Source organism: Lissotriton helveticus, chromosome 7 (genome assembly GCF_964261635.1).
Source record: "Lissotriton helveticus chromosome 7, aLisHel1.1, whole genome shotgun sequence".
In the NCBI taxonomy this organism is placed as follows: Eukaryota; Metazoa; Chordata; class Amphibia; order Caudata; family Salamandridae; genus Lissotriton; species Lissotriton helveticus.
The window spans coordinates 930,916,642-930,938,572 of NC_136068.1; the positions used below are offsets into that span (position 1 = coordinate 930,916,642).

General features: G+C 44.2%; 2 protein-coding genes and 1 pseudogene across 12 annotated transcripts in view; all 3 read left to right on the forward strand.

Annotated features, from left to right (window-relative positions):
* Positions 1-21,931, forward strand: part of LOC144769402 (protocadherin gamma-C3-like) — a 917,178-nt gene that overhangs the window by 527,048 nt on the left and 368,199 nt on the right. The window lies entirely within an intron of this gene.
* Positions 1,984-4,320, forward strand: LOC144767223 (protocadherin gamma-A1 pseudogene; annotated as a pseudogene).
* On the forward strand, positions 5,427-21,916 carry LOC144767225 (uncharacterized). The gene is made up of 3 exons (XM_078650765.1): positions 5,427-7,725; positions 18,135-20,917; positions 21,848-21,916. The coding sequence occupies exons 1-3, from the start codon at positions 5,550-5,552 to the stop codon at positions 21,914-21,916; spliced, it is 5,028 nt and encodes a 1,675-aa protein (XP_078506891.1). The 5' UTR covers positions 5,427-5,549.

Genomic DNA, 21,931 nt, shown 5'->3' on the forward strand with positions numbered 1-21,931 from the left:
CTCTCCCTGCACTGGAAGCACTTCAGGTGCCATTTAGGGAGCGGAACGGGCGGGAGTCACTATAATCCTCGGTCTCCCGCCTCGCCTCGCTCCTACAGGTCAAGCTGGGGATGAGTCGAGCTGGCGCTGTCTCTTTGTCCCTAGCAGTAGGCAGAGGGCAGCCGCGGACCTGCTTGAGGGGCCCCTGTAATGGCAAAGCTTTGTGTCGCACTTGTTAGGTCCATGGAGACGGCAGCGCGTGATTTGTGCCGGAGCTCAGACACATTCCTCGGAGTTTTTCTGGACAAGGCCCGCAGCGCTTTCTAACAGATCTGTGCTTCCATTACACAGATAGATTAGTAATCCGCCGCCAATGCTTAATTTGAGCCGGTGGTTTCAGGAGGGGCCCACAAACATTTTTTTTTCTTTAACAGAAACTGACCGCGAGCAAGAAAGGCATAAACACACAGGAGAAGAGAAGTAAGAGGGAGAAAGATGGAAACCCGCCTCAAAGGGAGAAGGCAGGGACCTCCTTGAGTGAGGTAAAGGGACGGGAAGTGTCTGATTGTGGATGAAAGAGCCGAGAGGTCTATTCTAGAACCCAGCCTTGGTATTTGGCGTGGGGAAGTTTAAAAGCACGGCCGCGCGTTTTTGCGCAGAGCTTTGGGCACCCGCACTCATTCTATTGTCAGCCTTGCCCTCAGTCCTGGCTTTTGAATCATTGGCGAGAAGAACAGAGAGACGATCAGATTAAGCTGAAAGCTCGGCATCTCCTGCTGATCCAGTTTAGTTTCCAGCCCTGCACTTCCACTCAAAGCAGGTATTTTCCTGGCACGGGCAGTTAAATAACGAAGCAAACTGATATCTTTCAAACTCCACCGACTCCGCACTATCTAGTCATACCCCTCTCGCGCAAAGCACCACATTTGCCGACCCTCTGCGCGCCCTTGGGCAACGCTGATGGTTCAAATCAGCAAGGAGTTGTACATGTGTATTTGGAGTCGCTTCAAGTGTGTACTCTGTGCTCTCCTAAGCTAAATGTGAGTCTCACACAGCTGCTTTGAGGCGTCCGTACCATTGTGCCAGCGGAGAAGTGGAAACATCTACTCAAGAAACCGTGAGTGTATTCGTTATAAGACTGGCATGTGCAGCTGTGTAGAATGTGTGTTTCCGATATAATCAAATGCCTGCTATACATGAAAAATAATGGGAAACCTCTCCCAGAGTGAATACATGCATCTTATTGGAGTGTCTAAAAACATACATTGGGAGCATTTACTTTAAACTAAGATGAACTCGGCGAAGTCCCGACTGTCCTTCAAACTCGACCCCATGTCAGTCACTGATGCGCGGTAGTTTTAGGTTTTTATTCATTGTGGATGGAAACCAATAAAAGCGAAAGTAACAGCAGCTCTCAAGCCCGTTTCTGTCCTTTACCAACTAGGACACTGAGCGGCGCTGTTCACTAACGAAGGAAGGAGATCCTCGAAGAGACACTAAACCACGTGGTATAAATGCATCAGAAACGGGTCATTCACAGACAGTATATAGTCGAGAACATCTCTGGAAATCTCAGTGCCCTGCCTCGTTCTTCGGCTGAGTCCACAGCCGGGCGTTCGTTCCAGACCAGCTCAGAAGGCTACGATTTCTACTGGAAACCCGAGGGTCTCTGTGACGGGAATGGCTAAAACAGCGCGACCATGTTGCTCCGGGGCTCAGACATCGAGGCGCTGTTACTCCGGGGCTCAGGCATCGAGGCGCTGTCACTCCGGGGCTCAGTCATCGAGGCGCTGTCACTCCCGGGCTCAGGCATCGAGGCGCTGTTACTCCGAGGCTCTTGCATCGAGGCGCTGTCACTCCGAGGCTCAGGCATCGAGGCGCTGTTACTCCGGGGCTCAGTCATCGAGGCGCTGTTACTCCGGGGCTCCTCTGCTGCTTCTCGTTGCTCTGCTGACAGTCTGTGGAGCCGCTTCCGGGCAGCTGCGTTATTCCATTCCCGAGGAAATGAGGAAAGGCTCTTTTGTTGGGAATGCGGCTCTGGATCTTGGATTAGACGCAAACGAGTTATCAGAGGGAGGAGCCCGCGTCGATTACAGAGGTAGGACGCAGCATTTTGTTCTCAGTTTAAACAAAGGACAGTTGTACGTCAGTGAAAGTATTGACAGAGAAAGTATCTGCGGGAACACCGTCCAGTGTCTTTTAAATATAGAGATCATTTCAAAGAACATTATGAAGGTGTATGAGGTCGAAGTGGAGATTCAAGATATTAATGACAATTCCCCCACGTTTACTGATGCTCAAATAATGGTACAAGTCCCTGAAATAACTGTCCCCGGCACCCGATTTGTGCTGCCCGAGGCGCACGATGCAGATGTGGGCGTGTACTCTCTGCAGAACTATCAACTCAGTGAAAATAAACACTTCAAACTGGACATAAAAAGCAGTACAGATGGCACAAAGTATGCAGAGCTGGTCCTAGAGAAACCACTGGACCGGGAGGAACAGGAAGTTCACAGCTTGATCCTCACAGCCACGGACGGAGGGGATCCGGTCAGATCAGGCACCATGCGGATACAGATCAATGTGCAGGATTCCAACGACAATGCGCCAGTTTTCAACCAGGCTGTCTATAAGATCAGTGTGCCCGAAAACACATCCAAGGGGACTGTTGTGGGCAGCGTCACAGCTGTTGATATTGATATGGGAACAAACTCAGAAGTAACATATTCCTTTAGCAAAATGAACGATAATATTGTACGGAAATTCAGACTGGATTCTAAGACCGGGGAAATATCTTTGATTGAAAATCTAGATTTTGAAAGAAACGAATTTTATGAGTTTGAAGTTCGAGCAAGTGATGGAAGTTTATCATCACGCTGCAAAGTGTTGATAGAGGTCGTTAACGTGAATGATAATAGCCCAGAGATCTTCATGTCTTCTGTGCTCACGCAGGTACCAGAAAACAGCCCTGTGGGTACAGTCATCGCTCTCCTGCAGGTACATGATAGAGATTTAGGAGAGCATGGAAAGGTCACTTGCTTTCTGCCGCCCCATCTCCCCTTTCAGTTGCTTAAATCAATTGGAAATTATTATAGTTTGGTAACGGATAGTGTTTTAGACAGGGAACAGGTTCCACAGTATAACATAACAATTACAGCCACAGATAGTGGCACTCCCCCATTATCTACAACAAAAGGTATAAACCTTCAGATAACAGATGAAAACGACAATACCCCAGAATTTCATCAAATGTCATACAGCGCCTACATAATGGAAAATATTCCTCAAGGCACTTCAATTTTTGCAGCCAAGGCAACAGATTTGGACTGCGACAAGAACGCCAAGATCAGTTATTCTATCATTGATGGAAGAATTGGAGACTTTCCACTATCTTCTTATATATCCATTAATTCTGAATCTGGTGTCATTTATGCTCTTCAACCTTTTGACTTCGAAGTGTTCCGACAATTTCAAATCCAGGTGAAGGCACAAGATGGTGGTTCCCCTTCCCTTATGAGTAATGTGACAGTGACATTCTTCATACTGGATCAGAATGACAACACTCCTGAAATATTGCACCCATCATCCCCCACAGATGGGTCCTCTGGGGTGGAGATGGCACCTCGCTCCTCTGAACCAGGTTATCTCATCACTAAGGTGATCGCTGTTGATTCTGACTCTGGGCAAAATGCTTGGCTCTCATACCAGCTGGTGAAGTCCACAGACCAGGGACTGTTTACTGTAGGTCTTCATACTGGAGAGATCAGGACAGCCCGTCCAATTATGGAAAAAGATGCCATAAAACAATTCCTGGTTGTCTTAGTCAAGGATAATGGGCAGGCCCCTCTTTTGTCTTCAGTGACAGTCACCATAGTGTTGGCAGACAGTTTGCCAGAAATGCTTCATGATATAAGTAACCCTTCAGCTCCCGCAGACATGGAGTCAAACCTCACCCTGTATCTGGTGATCGCTGTTGCTGTTATTTCCTTCTTGTTCCTTTTCCTGATCATCCTTCTTTTGGCGATCAGGATTCACCGCTGGAGGGAATCTCAGCTCTGTCAGCCATCTGGGGTTAACTTTAATGCACTCCCAGGTTCACAGTTTGTGGGCATCGATGGAGTCAGAGCTTTTCTACAGACATACTCTCATGATGGTTTCTCAACAGCAGAAACTGGAAAAAAACAGTTTATTTTCCCAAATTCAAGTGGCTCAAGTAATCTTTCAGCAAACCCAAATCTTGAAAAAACAGATCCACCACTCTTCGCTGACGATTTTTTATGTATGGACAAAGAGGACCAACCGTTTATTCAAGTAAGTTGGCCTTGTTTCTCACTGATTTAAATTGTTGGCTACACATTGGAAAATCAAATTTAAAATGACATGACCTCATAGTGTTTGTTAAGTAAATTATGTTCAGTTGTTTAGAAGCAAATAGGTAAACCCAAAACATTATCCGTAAATATTACAATATTTAGAGTCAGCCATAAGTAATTGTATTTCATTTTGAATGCTTCACTTAGCTTAGGAAAGTAGAAATTGAAATACGGAAGCAAAAGTTTGAATATTTAACCATGAACAAAGTGGTCAATGTTCGAGATATTGTTAACGGTTCACATCTCCCATTCGTGTTAGTTCATATTCACTTGGTAAGGAACTATACAACATATTTCGCAAACTTAATGTATGTTTGTGAGCGCGCATGCATGCAGCCATTCGCTTTTGTGTATGTATGTTCTTATGTGCTTTTTCTTGGAAGCTGTTTGCAGAAGGAGACACTGATATAATGCAGTACCACCCTCGTCCCAGCCACTCTACACTCCCCACATCTACCATCTGCAGCGCTACACTACTCCTCTCGTTTTTCACTTCCTTTCAATTAAAGTCGCACCTCTGCTTTATGTACAGAAAAATCATATCGTTTTTGTGCATTCTAGATGTTTGAACGGACAGTTAAGGGGTGGTATGGGGGATATTGTCAGCATCAAAGTCCCCCAAAGTCTATCACTGTGTTCATAAAAGAATCAAGGCACTCAGTCAGGTACCCAAAGCAAGGCGTCTCATGCTCCAGCCTTATTTCCATAAGAGGCATAGAACAAGGACTTACAGTACGCTCTATCCGGTTGGATGCGCTCGATATGTTGATATGAAGTCATTAACCTTTTACAGCCGTTAATGTGTTTCTAGTAACAGTTTTGTTTTCTTGTATACAAGTTCTTTAATAGTGGTTTGTAGTGGTTAGTAGAGCTCAGTGCCAGCAGTGCCCATGAAGAGCCGCGAGGTGGCGCTGTTGTCCAGTCCTGGGTGAGAGCCCGAGCTTCACTGTAGCCTCTTGTAATCGCAGATCACGGTCACTTTGGAGAGAAGCAGCGACCGGTAAGGAAGGGGAGCACTGTCAGGAGCTCTGAGAACAAATCTCCTTTACAGCGCGAGTTTGGGATGTGACGGAAGCGCCCTAATTAATTTCCGGAAATTGTCTCGGCGTGGATTTCTAATTCAAGATTTTGTTAGTGTTTTATTTGCAATATTCACGAGAATCTGTACTTTCGTGAAAAGAAAAAGCTGCGCTGACCATGACGGGGCTCGGAGCCCACCCCGGGGTCGCAGCACCGAGAGGCAGGCGGCAAGTACTGGCGTCTTTGTTGTTTCTGTGGGTCTGTGAGGCGGTCGGTGCACAGGTACAATATTCAATCTCGGAGGAACTGAAGAGAGGCTCCGTTGTTGGGAACATAGCGAAGGATTTGGGGTTAAATATTAGGAGTTTGTCTGGCAGGAATCTGCGTGTTGTCTCTGATGCTGACAAGCAATATCTGACAGTAAACCCTGTGAGCGGGGACCTGCAGGTGAGTGACAGGATCGGCAGAGATGAGATGTGCGGGGAGTCACCAACCTGCTCCCTCACCTTCGAGGCTGTTGTGGAAAATCCAATGAATGTTTTTCACGTTGAAGTTTTTATTAAGGACATTAATGACAACCCCCCGAGTTTTCCAAAGAACTCAGTGGATGTTGAAATAGTTGAAACCTTTTTGTCAGGGACCCGAATTGCACTTGGCAATGCCCGGGACCCTGACATTGGCATTAATGCCCTGCAGGGCTATAAGCTGAGCCCAAACCCACATTTTGTCCTACAAGAAAAAACGAGCAGCGATGGCTACAGATATACAGAATTAGTTCTGGAAACTGTCTTAGATCGTGAAAAAGAAAGTCACCATCGCTTGGTTCTGACAGCCACTGACGGGGGAGATCCAATCAGATCGAGCACCGTGGACATTAATATTAATGTTCTTGATGCCAATGACGATTTCCCCGTGTTCAGTCAAGAGGTCTACAGAGCCAGCATCAGTGAAGGGGCAGCAATTAACTCACTGGTGCTTCAAGTAAAAGCCACGGACAAGGATGAAGGTCCAAATGCAAAAATAACCTACACTTTCTGGAACACAGCTGAGCAGTTCTTTAATACGTTTGCTTTGGATGCAGATACTGGAAAAATTCAAATTAAGAGTGCTCTCGATTTTGAAAAGATAAATTCCTACAAAATGGTAGTAGAAGCAAGAGATGGAGGGGGACATGTTGCCCAGTGTCGGGTGCATATAGAAGTTACTGATGAGAACGACAATGCCCCCGAGGTAATCTGTACTTCTGTCTCCAGCTCCCTCCCTGAGGACTCCTCCCCGGGTACAGTGGTAGCGCTCATCAGTGTTCATGACCGAGATGCAGGAGACAATGGCAAGGTTTTATGTCAGATTCAAGACAACATACCTTTCCGCTTAATCTCCTCATCTGGAAAGTATTACAAGCTTGTAACTGAAAGCAAGCTGGACAGAGAATCTGTCCCAGAATACAACATCACAGTTACCGCCACAGACAAAGGATCCCCTCCTCTGGCCATCAGTAGAACTATCCGACTACAACTATCCGATATCAACGATAACCCGCCCATTTTTGGTAAATCTTCCTACCAGGTCTATGTCCCAGAGAACAATGCAGCCGGGGTCTCCATTTACTGTCTAAAGGCATCTGATGTAGATTTGGATCTAAACGCCCGCGTCACTTACTTTGTACAAGGTACTCACCAGGACATCCCTCTTTCCTCCTACATCTTCATTAACTCCCAGACCGGTTTGATCTACGCCCAGCGCTCCTATGACTACGAGCAGCTGAAGGAGTTTCAGTTCCAGGTGAGAGGTCAGGACTCCGGGTCTCCTGCTCTCAGCAGTAATGTCACCGTGAGGGTCTTTATTGTAGATCAGAATGATAACTCCCATGAAGTCCTCTCCCCTGCACCCAGTCCAGATGGATCTGTAATGTTTGAGATGGTCCCTCATTATTCCGAGCGGGATCACCTAATCACAAAAGTAGTGGTTGTGGATGCAGATTCCGGACACAATGCGTGGCTCTCCTACCACCTACCCCAGACCTCCGACCCCTCACTCTTTACAATTGGACTCCACACTGGAGAAATCAGGACATCAAGAGTGTTTCAAGAGAGGGACGCACTCAAGCAGAAGGTGGTCATCCTGGTGAAGGACAATGGACAGCCGCCGCTGTCAGCCACTGTTACGCTAAACGTGGTGTTTGCAGAAAACATACAGGAGGCCCTTCCTGAGCTAAGCAACCAACCACGGGACACAGACCACCAATCTAATTTAAATATCTATTTGGTTTTAGCATTAGCTTTTATTTCACTTTTATTTGTTTTGTCTTTGATGCTCGTTGTGATTTTCAAATGCAGAAACCACAAGGAACCCAGTAAGTTTGAATCTCTTAACCCCTGCTCTTTATTCACACACTGATCCAACCGTCACATCGAATTACCAAAATGGAACTCTGCCCCTACCCTACTCTTATGAGGTCGCCGTGGCCATGGATTCTGGGAATAATCACTTGACCTTCCTTAAACCAAGTCAGGAGGTTTCCACTGATGTCCTTTCTTCTGGGAATGACTCTGGGATCGGAAACGAGTCTGTTGGAGAATCTATTGGGAGTGTCGGCCTGACTCAAGTGAGAGTTCCTGCCAGTTTTAGTTAGAAAAAGTTTTCCTTTGCCACTGTAGTTTAGGAACATGGGTGAGATTTCTTAGTTCATACCAAATTAGTAAAAGTGTGGAGGGCCGGTGCTAAACATGGGCAGTGGGGGCAGCTGCGCAAGGCCTTGCACCCAGCCCACCAACATCAGGCCCCACACCAGTATGCCACAGCCAGACCACAGCACACTGGCCTTCTTGCTCATCGAATTGATAGTAAGGTGTCTCACTGCAATTTTGAACCCCACCCCCATACCTCAGTGCTGTGGTGTTGCGAGGCCTCGAGAAAGCTGGGGGTCCTCTGGTCCTTGTTGAAGGAGACACATTCTGCTGGTTTCTTGGCCACTCAGGCTTGCTGCCCATACAGAGGCACCATTGCCCACAGTTTAGTTCCCCAGTAGTGTTTTAACACTGTCAGCCTACAAGCAGACCACACACCTTCAGCCCTTTATGAGCTGTAAAAGAGGTCCCTATAGGTGGCTGAGAGGAAGAGATGTAGCTCAGGAGGGGTCTGCATGAAGCAACTTCAGGAGCAGGGACATCTATAGATTTGCAAACTGCCCAAAATGTCTCACATTATATGCAAATGTAAGGGGCTTCCCACATTCCCTTTCTAAACAAGGCCCCCAAAAACCCAGAACTACCCTGAATGTGGGAGCATTGTGAATGTTTTCTGGGTGAATGTTTTCTGGGTGAATGTTGGAGTATACCACAGCAGGCTTCTAATGAATTAAAAGTTCACCCACTGAGAAGCTCTGTGCATGTGAGACATAGAGAGAGTGCACATGTCTGTATACCTGCATGTGTGTATGTGCGTCCGTTTTTGTGTGTTTACAGTATAGTTGCCTGCGTGCTTTCTCGTCTGATGCAGTTTAACTGTGAAGAGCATGATAAGTCTTTTTACTGAGTATGCCAAATGCGTGTGCGCATAAACATAACTCAATATTTGAAACAACTCAAAAGTAGCATTAACTAGCTAGTATTAGCTATTCAGTGCCAGTGGTTTGTAACCAGCAGTGAGCATGCACTAATGAATACAAATATGTATTTTTAATAGTTTGTCAGAATTCTGAGTAGTACTGTACTTCTAGTACTGGTCACAGTACTCTTACATCCTCAACCAGATATCACACACTGGTGTTGTGGTCACTCACCTAAGCCCCAGTACAACTATTCCAAACTCGTACAACTTCTGCCATTTGCATCATATTCACCTCTAGCGCACTTCATGGGCCCCTGGGTCCCTGCACCGTCTGCCGTTCACAGCACAATGATACAGGCTCCTCGCCCTCTCGCCTCTCTTTAACTACACCACCTCAGCAGAGAGCCTGGGATAAGCGAATAACATTCAAACTCAATTGTAGGCAAATTACTACACGAAACCACACACCCCTCCGGCCTTGTAAACTTTGAAACATACACAATTGACACACATGCTTATCCCTTATAGTGTTATTTGCATGACTTCTTTTCACTTACCACTTCTCTATTTCCAATGGTAAAACGGTTAAGATGGAGGTGCCATTAATCTGTTTGTCTAACAAAACTTTTAATCAAAATTCTAGTTCTACAGTGATAACATCCCAGCTAGAATATTTTACCGTATTTGACATTTTAATGGCAACATTGTGCTGATATTTAGTAACAATTTAAAGAGCGAAACATACTAAAAGACATTCTCAGTAAAAATCAACTTGAATATTGTTTCACATAAAATATAAATCTTGATTCTAAACAGCAATAATAGATATCTAACTTGCACCATTCAACCAGTCAAAGTAGTTGGTCGTTAACAGATGAACAGCTCACTTGTGGATATTAATATTAGTGCTGAATTATTTATATATGACCACAAATGGCCATTAAAAGGCCACGGCGTGCCATGTTTTATACACAGTAATGTAGGCCTCTGTAAATGTTCAAAGTGATTTCAAGCTGGTCTGTGCATGTAAACGAAGTTGATGGTAAATACACACTGTCACTATTTGGGTCGTCTATGACTGTGTTTTTCAATAGCAGCAAACTCTATGTAAAATTGCAAATATATTGTAATGCTGCCTACTTTGAATAGTGGTGTGTAACTTTCTCTCTTCATCCAAAATGTAAACAGTGGGAATATTTGAAGTGGCAGCGGTTGTGCAGATCAGCCCTATTGTGAAGCATAACTCACTTTTAACTCTGGGTAAAATTCATGCAATTTCCTTCTTGGAAACGACGCAGAATGTTCAAAAACATTGCACTAATTAATGCATTATTCCGTGAAATGCTGATCCTGCATTTTCCTCTATTTTTGATTTTAGCTTGAAATGTGTCCTTGCATCTATTTTTGATGTGAAAATGCATAATGTTAAAAAAATAATACTGCAAAAACACGTGTGACACAAACCACCGTCGCGGGCATTGAGTTCATTTTCATTGTTGTCCTCTCCCGTGGTAGGATTTGTGCCTGAATAAAATCTCAATTATGAAACGTGATATAATGGCATAATCTCTGGCATTTCATATAACAATCATAACTGATGTGAGATTACCGTGGCGTAAACTACATTTTGACTAGACTTACTGACATTGTAAAAGCGGAAGATGTTACGTTTCTACCCTCTACATTCTTAAGCACTGCATTTTTGCTTTTCTCGTCGTTGCAGTGAGGACCACATGGTTTTGTGTCCTTTGGAATTCTTAAGACAACCATATGTAGTGCCATTCGCGTAGTGATAATGGGTGTTCAGTCTCACCAGGGGTCAAAAAGATCATGGCACTCCTGAAGGTTTAATATGTTCTCTTTGTGTATCTGCAACCAATATTTTCTGATGCTTTTATCTGCATCGCAGTCTGGAGCGTACGTACCTATAGCAAGTTTCTCTTTTTCGTGGCAAGCAATAATTTAAATGGAGCTGTCCATACCACTTTACCACTTGCTTTGAGACCCTGTTGAAGTCATCTGAATTATCTTTCTCAAGCGTTGCAGTTGCACCCTTAAGATCATGCAGTGTAGATAATACTTCAAGGTTGTGATGGGCAGAGTATTGTAAGAGGCATGGTTAAAGTGCATCTTGTTTTATAGATTGTAGTTTCCCTTTGAGTTGTTGCCCCTATTGCACTTCTTTCTAACGTTTCTACATTGGTATTCTTCAAATCCAAATAAACCCAGTTTTATGTATGTTTGCCAGCATAAAGAAACTGTATTCTGAACTGTTTGTCAAACACCCAACATGTGACATGAATATTATTTGCCATACTTCAAAGATTGTTCAGACAGTGTTTTCTGAGTCCCTGTAACACAGTTTAAAAGCTTGTCAAGTCTTGAGCCTTTTGCTAAAAGCCACGTGTTTACATTCTCCGTATGATCCTGACATAGTGTGTCCTGTGTTTTCCCACTACATAAAGAATGAATAGCCTTCCAAGCAAGATTTATTAATAGGCGGCCCCAGAAAATGTGGGGGAGGCGAGAGGAGACCTCTAGAAGATCTGTCTTTTTCTTGATGAAGAGGTGGGTCTCATCATATAGAGCTCAGTGGCAGATGCAGAGTGATTTACACCAGCACATTTGGCCACAGATCGTGTACACTTAGTACAGTGGCATAACGAAAGTTGAGGCCCCCTGCAAACTACACGGAAAGGCCCCCTCTGGACTCACTCAGAAGCTCTTAGTCCAGGGAGCTGTGCTGAGGGGGCCCTCCACACTACGGGGGCCTTTGTTACGCCACTGACTTAGTATAAATAAACAGATGCATGAGCAAGCCAGAAGACTAAGAAGAGTGACGGCTGTAAATTCAATGAGTTGCAGTGTATGCTTTAATAAACTAGCAGAAAGGAAGAGTCTGTAACTATAGTCAATACAAGAAAGAATAGGAGTGCACAACAGCTTTTTGTATGCCTAGTGGAAGTAGGGGATAACCTTTTGGCACCTTTTTAAATAGAAAAAGCAGTATGATGAGACTTGTCTAACTCGTTCAGAAAATGAAATTTTCTCGTATAAAATAAACCCATGATTTCCTGCAAATTTACCTGGAGATGAGGGGATCAAGCTAATAGGACCACCACCAGAAAGCCCACAAAGAGGAATGACTTACGAGACCATGAATCTCCATCTTGTTCCCATTAAGCACGAGGCAATTGGAGTACAAGCAGGCAGCTGGAGATGATAGCTGTGAACCGTATCATGAGAATTGTCTTGTCCATCATTAACCCCTTTCGCGCTAATGACAAAGCCAGCTCGTCATGCGCGTTACCTGCGCTACGCGGATGACGAGCTGGCTTTGTCACAAACCGCGCGATTTTTAAAAGTCAGCGCACAGCGGGAAAACCCGATAGCGCGCATGCGGTTAAAAAAATATATTCAAAGTGTTGCCATACACAGCTGAATTAGGGCTTGAAAAAAGTGAATTTTCTCGTCCCATGATCCAGGGCCTCCACATCCTCTTACGAGTAGGAGGATTTAAAGAGAGTGGAGCTGAGAGCTGATATTGAGAGATGCCACATTGAGAGAGTTGGCAGAACAGCAGAAATACGCTAGATAGACAGTTTGACTCCTGTCGGACAAACAGGAGGTGAAGAGCAGAACAAGGTCGTGGATGTCCAGCCTGTTAAAGCCATTAATGAGAAATGATTGTGGGGAGGTTTTGAATAAGTCTCTAATCTCAAGTAGCACTAGCACAGCTCTTCTTCGCGGATCTAACATGTGTCTAGGGTCACGTGAGATAACCAGCAAAGCAAACACAATGCCAAGATGGGAGACAAAAGTAGACTGTTTTACTTCTAATTAGATTCAGCAAATTGAGAGATCTGTTGATTAAGAGCATTTTGGCCTTATGAATAAATCTGCAATCACAGAGAGTGTGTGTGTGTCTTTGTGTAATATGAAATCTACTGTGCTACACAGCTGACATTTAAATTACTAAAAGTTATCAAAAAGGCACTGTGTTCTATGTGTACAGAAAGTTGTACTTGAATACACTTGCATCTGTTGCAGTTTACTTGTGAAGACTTGTCAGATTTATTTTACCCCTCCTATGTGTTAAACATGTTTACCATAATAAAGCAGTGGCATGGTGGGTAACCTTAACATGTACATATAAAGGCACTTTTTTAACATTCCATGTGTGTTATGAGATATTAATGTGCTACCTGAATAAGCTACTATTGAAGATCTAAGTGTAACAAATTACTGTCCAGTTTCAGTATCTGAACCTGCACTGATGTCTGCTCCTGGTATTAGTAACGGGAGCAGTGAAATGCAGTTATATTAGTTCACGAATCTGCCATTTCACCCAAAGAAACAAATCCAGTAGTGAAAGTGCTCATAAACCCCAAACCGGCTCCTACTCTAGAATTAAATGACAGCAAATTGACAGGAACAGAAATGAGCCATATTCGGGAACACCCCATACACAGACATGCTGAAAGCCACTAAGGATGGCAAGCTTCTCTGCCAGATTGGCTGGGGTGATGCTCATGGTGGCTTTACAGACCATGCAGCTGGTCTTGGCAATGGGGAGGGTTGACACTGAGCTAGAAGAGTTCCATCAGGATAGAGGTTATATGTTTATATGTCTTCCCGCCCTGGAGGAGACATGATGCAGGATGTAGAATGCCCTTAGGAGTGGGACCAACGAGAATTCTGGGAGGACATGGAACAGGGGGCACCCACCATCCAGATGCAAGAGTACAAGGACTTCAACAGCAGTTCTGAGTCACTTTTAGGCGAAATTGTTTCATTTTCTTAAGTAGAGGAAGTGGCTTCAGGATACCTTTGTTTGCTTCTCTCCTAGAGCGCTCTGCTGCTATAAATTTGTAATATTAACAACCACTTGTCCGATTTTTGTCCGGAATAAATATCAAAAACCAGCATATAAAAGTAACTCTAAGACCCTAAGTATTAGTGGCCCAGTTGAGGTGATGATCTCAGCAGGTGAAATCAAAAACCCTGGGTTCATTCTTTTCCAGGAACAGTAAATACCACTGATTCTGAATTAGTGTCCCCACTGAAAATTGGGAAGATATGTATAATGTTTGCTTTCACATCAAATTCCACAGATCCCAGACTATAACAAGTATTTTCTTGTGGTAAATTTACCAGGCAAATTGTGGGGAATGTGCTATTTGCTACACAAAGTATAATTCTGGTCCCCATACAATCCACATACAGAGCCCAGAAACAACCAAGCCATGTGTAATAAGACCCTAATTATGCATTTCAAGTTGGGTAGAGCTGTTGTCTGTAGTATGTGTGTAAACATATGCATCTGTTTAATTAGGCAGGCGACCATTCATTTATTTAGTTCGTTCGTATGAGTACTATTTACGGTATGGGTCATATTATCATGATGTAGAAGGTGGTGCAGTGTTAAGAGTAGAAATATACAATTTCCTTGCGTGACACCTGGAACTGGGGTACACGGCCAAGACTCCGTAATGGTGACAGACTGAAAATGTGCCCTCATTATTATATTTTATGCTCTTGCTCAATTGCGTGGTAAGGATGTGAGGTGTCAAAAGGGTGGGAATGGAGTGTGCGGCATCTCTGAAGGAAAATATTTTATGCTTTGCCTGAATGATTGAAAGCAAGGTCTGTGTGCTGTGAAGTAGTAATGCATCCACTGAAGCACCCACTGCAACGATCCAGGCCTAATCACTTGTTCACAGGTTTGAATCCCAATAGAACTTCTAAGTCTTTCATCCTTCAGGGGTCCACAAAGTGAGTAGCATTGAGTTTGATAATAATATTTATTATCTGTGAACAGTGCCAAGAGCCCCCTTGAGGTGAAGTTGCAGTTCTACAAGTATCCTGTTATGATAGATTCAACATTATGTCTGTTGGGGTTCAGTAATGTGGGGGTTCGGGAGAACAGTTACTCAGCCCAGAACAACTGAAGCGAAAACAGCCTAGAGCAAGTCAATGTGCTGCATGTTCACTTGTAGCACTAACGTGGCGATTCTAGCTGACATTCTTTGCTGTGCGCGGCCAGTTAAGAAGCAAACAATAGAGTTTTCTGTACTGTTTTGTGTGTGATTCACCAGGTTGTACGTTGCATTCATTTGCTGTTGGGTAGTCCTTGGGTATTTTAAATCATTTGTATTGCGGCCTAGTCTAGCATCCTCCTCCTGTATAAACAGTGTGGCATAAAGTTGAGATTTCACAAGCAGGACATTGGGGTGTTCAAATGATACAGCTGTGAGGTCGTCAATGTCTGTTTTAAAGTCGGGTTTTTTTTTGCAGAGCGACGTTACATATTTAATTAATTTAAGATGGCAAAAAATCAGCTACTGTGTTTTCTGTTACACAGTCTTATCATTTGTTTAGGTTACCATTTTAATTGACGGTTATTCTAAGTTAAAGTGTTCTACTTGCTTATTTTAAAATCAAGTTCTGCTTTATAAAACGTCTGTACTATTTCCATTTTGCTTTCGTAAGTATTGAATTTATTTGAAAATAAAACCATGAACTTCACAAAACTGAAATTAAATTAGGTGAAATGGGATGTTTTAAATGCAGTGCATTAAAACTCACATATGATGATGACTAATCTTACATAGAATTTCACAACGTGTCACATTACCTGAATTTGCAAAAAACAAATGAAAGCAAGTGAATGCCTTAAAGTAAAAAAAAAAATTCAACATACCAAATGCACTCTAATTTGCAAAGTATATTTCAGAACAACGAACATTTTCTGCTCGAACATGTATCTTCCCAGTATTTCACAATACTGTTTTGTGTGAGGTGCGTGCTCACTTTAAAAAAAAAAGCCTTGGGTAATATTGAAAAAACACATTTTGCTAGGAAAGTGTGATTTAATTACATGTTGATTAGATATCTTACACAACCAGTATTGAAAGTTGCTTCTATCTCCTCTGTGATGTGGAGCTTACTGGTTCTTGTGCCGTTCGTGATGGGCGCTCTCTTAAAGTATACTTCAGCATGCCACAATTACAGCACTTTCTTTGGGGTCCCATGGTAGCTTTTGCACAGACTTTCTAGGCTTTTTTGCTTGCACTCTTGGGAGCTTTCAAAGTAAAAAATAAGTCACAGCTGCGTTTGTCAGGGTATTTTATGAGTATGATTCAAGTGTCTTTAGTTTTACAGGAACATACTGGCCTTCGAGAAGTATGTCCGTTTTTCACCGTTGTTTTGCTTTGTTTGTCATTTGACTCCATATAAGAAACTTCATTCTGCACAGTTTAGCAGTTTGCAGGTGCTTCTAAAGAACTATGGCTGCCCTTCCCAAAATATAATCTAAATATTATCAGGTCACGTGATTAAGGATTGATCGATCATTGTATGAAGCAGTTCAACGCAGTTAGTTCAGCTCCTTCCCTATTTACTGAAAATAAAACAAATGTTATGCTACCTGAAGTAGACCCAATTCTTCTTCTTGGACTGGAAATAGATCAGACTCGTGTTCTATTTAGAAGATGGTTCTTGTTTGCAGTAAATGGGGGTTGCATGGTCAGTCGCATGAGCCAGGTAAACATTCTGAGCGCCTAGTATATAGAATAGGCTTCTAAGTAAAGGCTTCCAGCTATACATCCTGCACACTCCTCCCCCTTCTCCAGTGGGTTCTTTTAAGTCTCTAGACCGCTTTATTTCCTGTGCAATGGTGTTTTCTCCCACCAACACTAGAATGCGCCGTGCTGGTCAGTGCTGCTGACCTTTTCAACTGGCTGGAAAGCCTCCTGGCGTGCTCCTTCCTTCCCGATTTGTTTGATAAAAAATACAACATTTGAGGACTTTTAGTATACTGATCATCGGTGCATTGCGGCAATGCCACACATTCAACTCACTATCATATACCATATATTAATGGTGCTGAGATCTCCGGTGTCGGTGCACTGTCTACACTGACATAAAGCTCATAATTTGCATCCTCGCGGGAGGGGTGAGACAGGCCCAATCTCCCTCTTCCCGGAATAACCGGACTCAATTGTGAATCCATAACAGCTGTTCTAGCTCATCCCGCCTTTCTCTGACGGATCTTTCTCATGGGCCGCCCTTTCCTCTCACTCCACTTTATCAATGTTGTGGCAGGGATATTCTCTGTTCCGCCCCCGCCAAACTGTACTGGCCGTTACTTTCAATAAAGTTCGCATACCCCGAACGAGGGCGTCTCAGCTGTCACTGCTAAACCTGGAACGTTGCCAGTGCAGCCATTGGTTGTTCATGGCATGAAGTGAAGGAGCACGTAATGTCTGGCTCTGCTCACAGTTAGAACATGTATCATCATTTCCTGCACCCTCCTTCCCATCCCAGGCCTGAATACTCTTCCTGCGCTGGAAGCACTTCAGGTATGGCTGCTTGGGCAAGGTACTGGTGGGCGTCTCTGCTTCCTCGCCCTCCAAACTCACTGAGCTCCTACAGGTCAAGCAGGGGTGAGGCGTGCTTGCGGTGTCCTTTTTCCCTACGCATTGGGTAGAGAGCAGCCAAAGCCCTCGCTAAAGTGCGGCCCTCTCTGATGCCAAAGCTTTGTGTCGCACGTGTTGGGTCCGCTGAGACGGGGACGTGTTTCCTCTGAGGTTTTCTGCACAAGGGCCCACAGTGCTGTCAAACAGATCTGTGCTTCCTTTCCACAGATAAATTAGTAATCCGCCGCCAGTGCTTAATTTGGGCTGGTGGTTGCAGGAGGGGCCCACACAGGGCTTTAAGTGGGATGAAAAAACTGGGGGGGGTCTCTCAAAGGGGCATGGCCAATATAATTAAGGACTTGGCTTAAAAACATGTAACCTAAAAAACTAAGCGAAGTCCCGACTGTCCTTCAAACTCCCCCCCATGCCAGTCACTGATAGATGCGCGGTAGTCTTACAATGAAAGCGAAAGTAAAGCAGCTCTCCACTATAGTCCATTTCATTTTATTTCAGCAGCAGCACTTGCGGTGCGTCTGGTTCTGTAGTTACAAACTAGGGACACTGAGCGCCGCTGTTCACTAACGAAGGATGGAGATCCTCGAAGATCCACTAAACCACGTGGTATAAATGCATTAGAAACGGGTCATTCACAGACACTATATAGTCGGGAATATCTCTGGAAGTCTCAGTGCCCTGCCTGCTGCCCTTAGGCTGAGTCCACAGCTGGGCATTCGTTAGGGACCAGCTCAGAAGGCTACGATTTCTACTGGAAACCCGAGGGTCTCTGTGACAGGAATGGCTAAGACAGCGCGACCATGTTACTCCGGGGGTCAGGCATCGAGGCGCTGTCACTCCGGGGCTCAGTCATCGAGGCGCTGTGACTCCTGGGCTCAGGCTTCAAGGCGGTGTGACTCCGGGGATCAGACATCGTGGCGCTGTGACTCCGGGGCTCAGGCTTCGAGGCGCTGTGACTCCGTGGCTCGGTCTTCGAGGCGCTGTTACTCCGGGGCTCAGGCGCCGAGGCGCTGTTACTCCGGGGATCAGTCATCAAGGCGCTGTGACTCCTGGGCTCAGGCTTCAAGGCGGTGTGACTCCGGGGATCAGACATCGTGGCGCTGTGACTCCGGGGCTCAGGCTTCGAGGCGCTGTGACTCCGTGGCTCGGTCTTCGAGGCGCTGTTACTCCGGGGCTCCTCTGCTGCTTCTTGGTGCTCTGCTGACAGTCTGTGAAGCCGCCTCCGGACAGCCGCGTTATTCCATCCCCGAGGAAATGAGGAAAGGCGCTTTTGTTGGGAATGTGGCTCTGGATCTTGGATTAGACGCAAACGAGTTATCAGAGGGCGGAGCCCGCGTTAATTACAGAGGTAGGACGCAGTATTTTGTTCTCAGTTTAAACAAAGGACAGTTGTACGTCAGTGAAAGTATAGACAGAGAAGGTATCTGCGGGAACACCGTTCAGTGTCTTTTAAATATAGAGATCATTTCTAAGAACATTATGAAAGTGTATGAGGTCGAAGTGGAGATTCAAGATATTAATGACAATTCTCCCACGTTTACTGATGATCAAATAACATTGCAAGTCCTTGAAAACACTAACCCCGGCACCCGGTTTGTGCTGCCCGAGGCGCACGATGCAGATGTGGGCGTGTACTCTCTGCAGAACTATCAACTCAGTGAAAATAAACACTTCAAACTGGACATAAAAAGCAGTACAGATGGCACGAAGTATGCAGAGCTGGTCCTAGAGAAACCACTGGACCGAGAGGAACAGGAAGTTCACAGCTTGATCCTCACAGCCACGGACGGAGGAGATCCGGTCAGATCAGGCACCATGCGGATACAGATCAATGTGCAGGATGTGAATGATAATGCGCCCGTTTTTAGTCAGTCTGTCTATAAGATCAGTGTGCCCGAAAACATATCCAAGGGGACTGTTGTGGGCAGCGTCACAGCTGTTGATATTGATATGGGAACAAACTCGGAAGTTACCTATTCCTTTAGCAAAATGAACGATAATATTGTAAGGAAATTCAGACTGGATTATAAAACTGGGGAAATATCTTTGATTGAAAATCTAGATTTTGAAAGAAACGAATTTTATGAGTTTGAAGTTCGAGGAAGCGATGGAATTTTATCATCACGCTGCAAAGTTATGATAGAGGTCATTAATGTTAATGATAATAGCCCAGAGATCTTAATGTCTTCTGTGCTCACGCAGGTACCAGAAAACAGCCCACTGGGTACAGTCATCGCTCTGCTGCAGGTATATGATAGAGATTTAGGAGAGCATGGAAAGGTCACTTGCTTTCTGCCGCCCCATCTCCCCTTTCAGTTGCTTAAATCAATTGGAAATTATTATAGTTTGGCAATGGATAGTGTATTAGACAGGGAACAGGTTCCACAGTATAACATAACAATTACAGCCACAGATAGTGGCACTCCCCCATTGTCTACAACAAAAAGCTTAAATCTTCAGATTGAAGATGAAAACGACAATCCACCAGTATTTAATCAAATGTCATACAGCGCCTGCATAATGGAAAATATTCCCCAAGGCACTTCAATTTTTGCAGCCAAGGCAGCAGATATGGACTACGACAAGAACGCCAAGATCAGTTATTCTATCATTGATGGAAGAATTGGAGACTTTCCACTATCTTCTTATATATCCATCAATTCTGAATCTGGTGTCATTTATGCTCTTCAGCCTTTTGACTTCGAAGTGTTCCGACAATTTCAAATCCAGGTGCAGGCACAAGATGGCGGTTCCCCTTCCCTTATGAGTAATGTGACAGTGACATTCTTCATACTGGATCAGAATGACAACACTCCTGAAATTTTATACCCATCATCTCCCACAGATGGGTCCTCTGGGGTGGAGATGGCACCTCGCTCTTCTGAACCAGGTTATCTCATCACCAAAGTGATCGCTGTTGATTCTGACTCTGGGAAAAATGCCTGGCTCTCATACCAGCTGGTGAAGTCCACAGACCAGGGACTGTTTACTGTAGGTCTTCATACTGGAGAAATCAGGACAGCCCGTCCAATTATGGAAAAAGATGCCATAAAACAATTCCTGGTTGTCATAGTCAAGGATAATGGGCAGGCCCCTCTTTTGTCTTCAGTGACAGTCACCATAGTGTTGGCAGACAGCATGCCAGAAATGCTTCATGATATAAGTAACCCTTCTGCTCCCGCAGACATGGAGTCAAACCTCACCCTGTATCTGGTGATCGCTGTTGCTGTTATTTCCTTCTTGTTTCTTTTCCTGATCATCCTTCTTTTGGCGATCAGGATTCACCGCTGGAGGGAATCTCAGCTCTGTCAGTCATCTGGGGTTAACTTTAATGCACTCCCAGGTTCACAGTTTGTGGGCATCGATGGAGTCAGAGCTTTTCTACAGACATACTCTCATGATGGTTTCTCAACAGCAGAAACTGGAAAAAAACAGTTTATTTTCCCAAATTCAAGTGGTTCAAGTAATCTTTCAGCAAACCCAAATCTTGAAAAAACAGATCCACCACTCTTCGCTGACGATTTTTTATGTATGGACAAAGAGGACCAACCGTTTATTCAAGTAAGTTGGCCTTGTTTTTGTTTTCTTTTTTTGTGGAGCACTGACTGATTTAAATTGTTGTCTACACATTGGAAAATCAAATTTAAAATGACATGACCTCACAGTGTTTAAGTAAATTATGTTCAGTTGTTAAGAAGCAAATAGGTAAACCCAAAACATTATCCGTAAATATTACAATATTTAGAGTCAGCCATAAGTAATTGTATTTCATTTTGAATGCTTCATTTAGCTTAGGAAAGTAGAAATTGAAATACGAAGCAAAAGTTTGAATATTTAACTATAAACAAAGTGGTTAATGTTCGAGATATTGTTAACGGTTCCCATCTCTCATTCGTGTTAGTTCATATTCACTTGGAAAGGAACTATACAACATATTTCGCAAACTTAATGTATGATTGTGAGCGCGCATGCATGCAGCCATTCGCTTTTGTGTATGTATGTTCTTATGTGCTTTTTCTTGGAACCTGTTTGCAGAAGGAGACACTGATATAATGCAGTACCACCCTCGTCCCAGCCACTCTACACTCCCCACATCTACCATCTGCAGCGCTACACTACTCCTCTCGTTTTTTACTTCCTTTCAATTAAAGTCGCACCTCTGCTTTATGTACAGAAAAATCATATCGTTTTTGTGCATTCTAGATGTTTGAACGGACAGTTAAGGGGTGGTGTGGGGGATATTGTCAGCATCAAAGCCCCCCAAAGTCTATCACTGTGTTCATAAAAGAATCAAGGCGCTGAGTCAGGTACCCAAAGCAATGTGTCTCATCCTCCAGCCTTATTTGCATAAGATGTATAGAGCAAGGATTTAGAGCACACTCTATCACGTTGAATGCACTCGATATGTTGATATGAAGTCATTAACCTTTTACAGCCGTTAATGCGTTTCTAGTAACAGTTTGATTTTGTTGCATGCATGTTCTTAAATAGTGGTTTGTAGAGCTCAGTGCCAGCAGTGCCCGGGAAGAGGCAAGAGGTGGCGCTGTTGCCCAATCCTAGGCGAGAGCCCGAGCT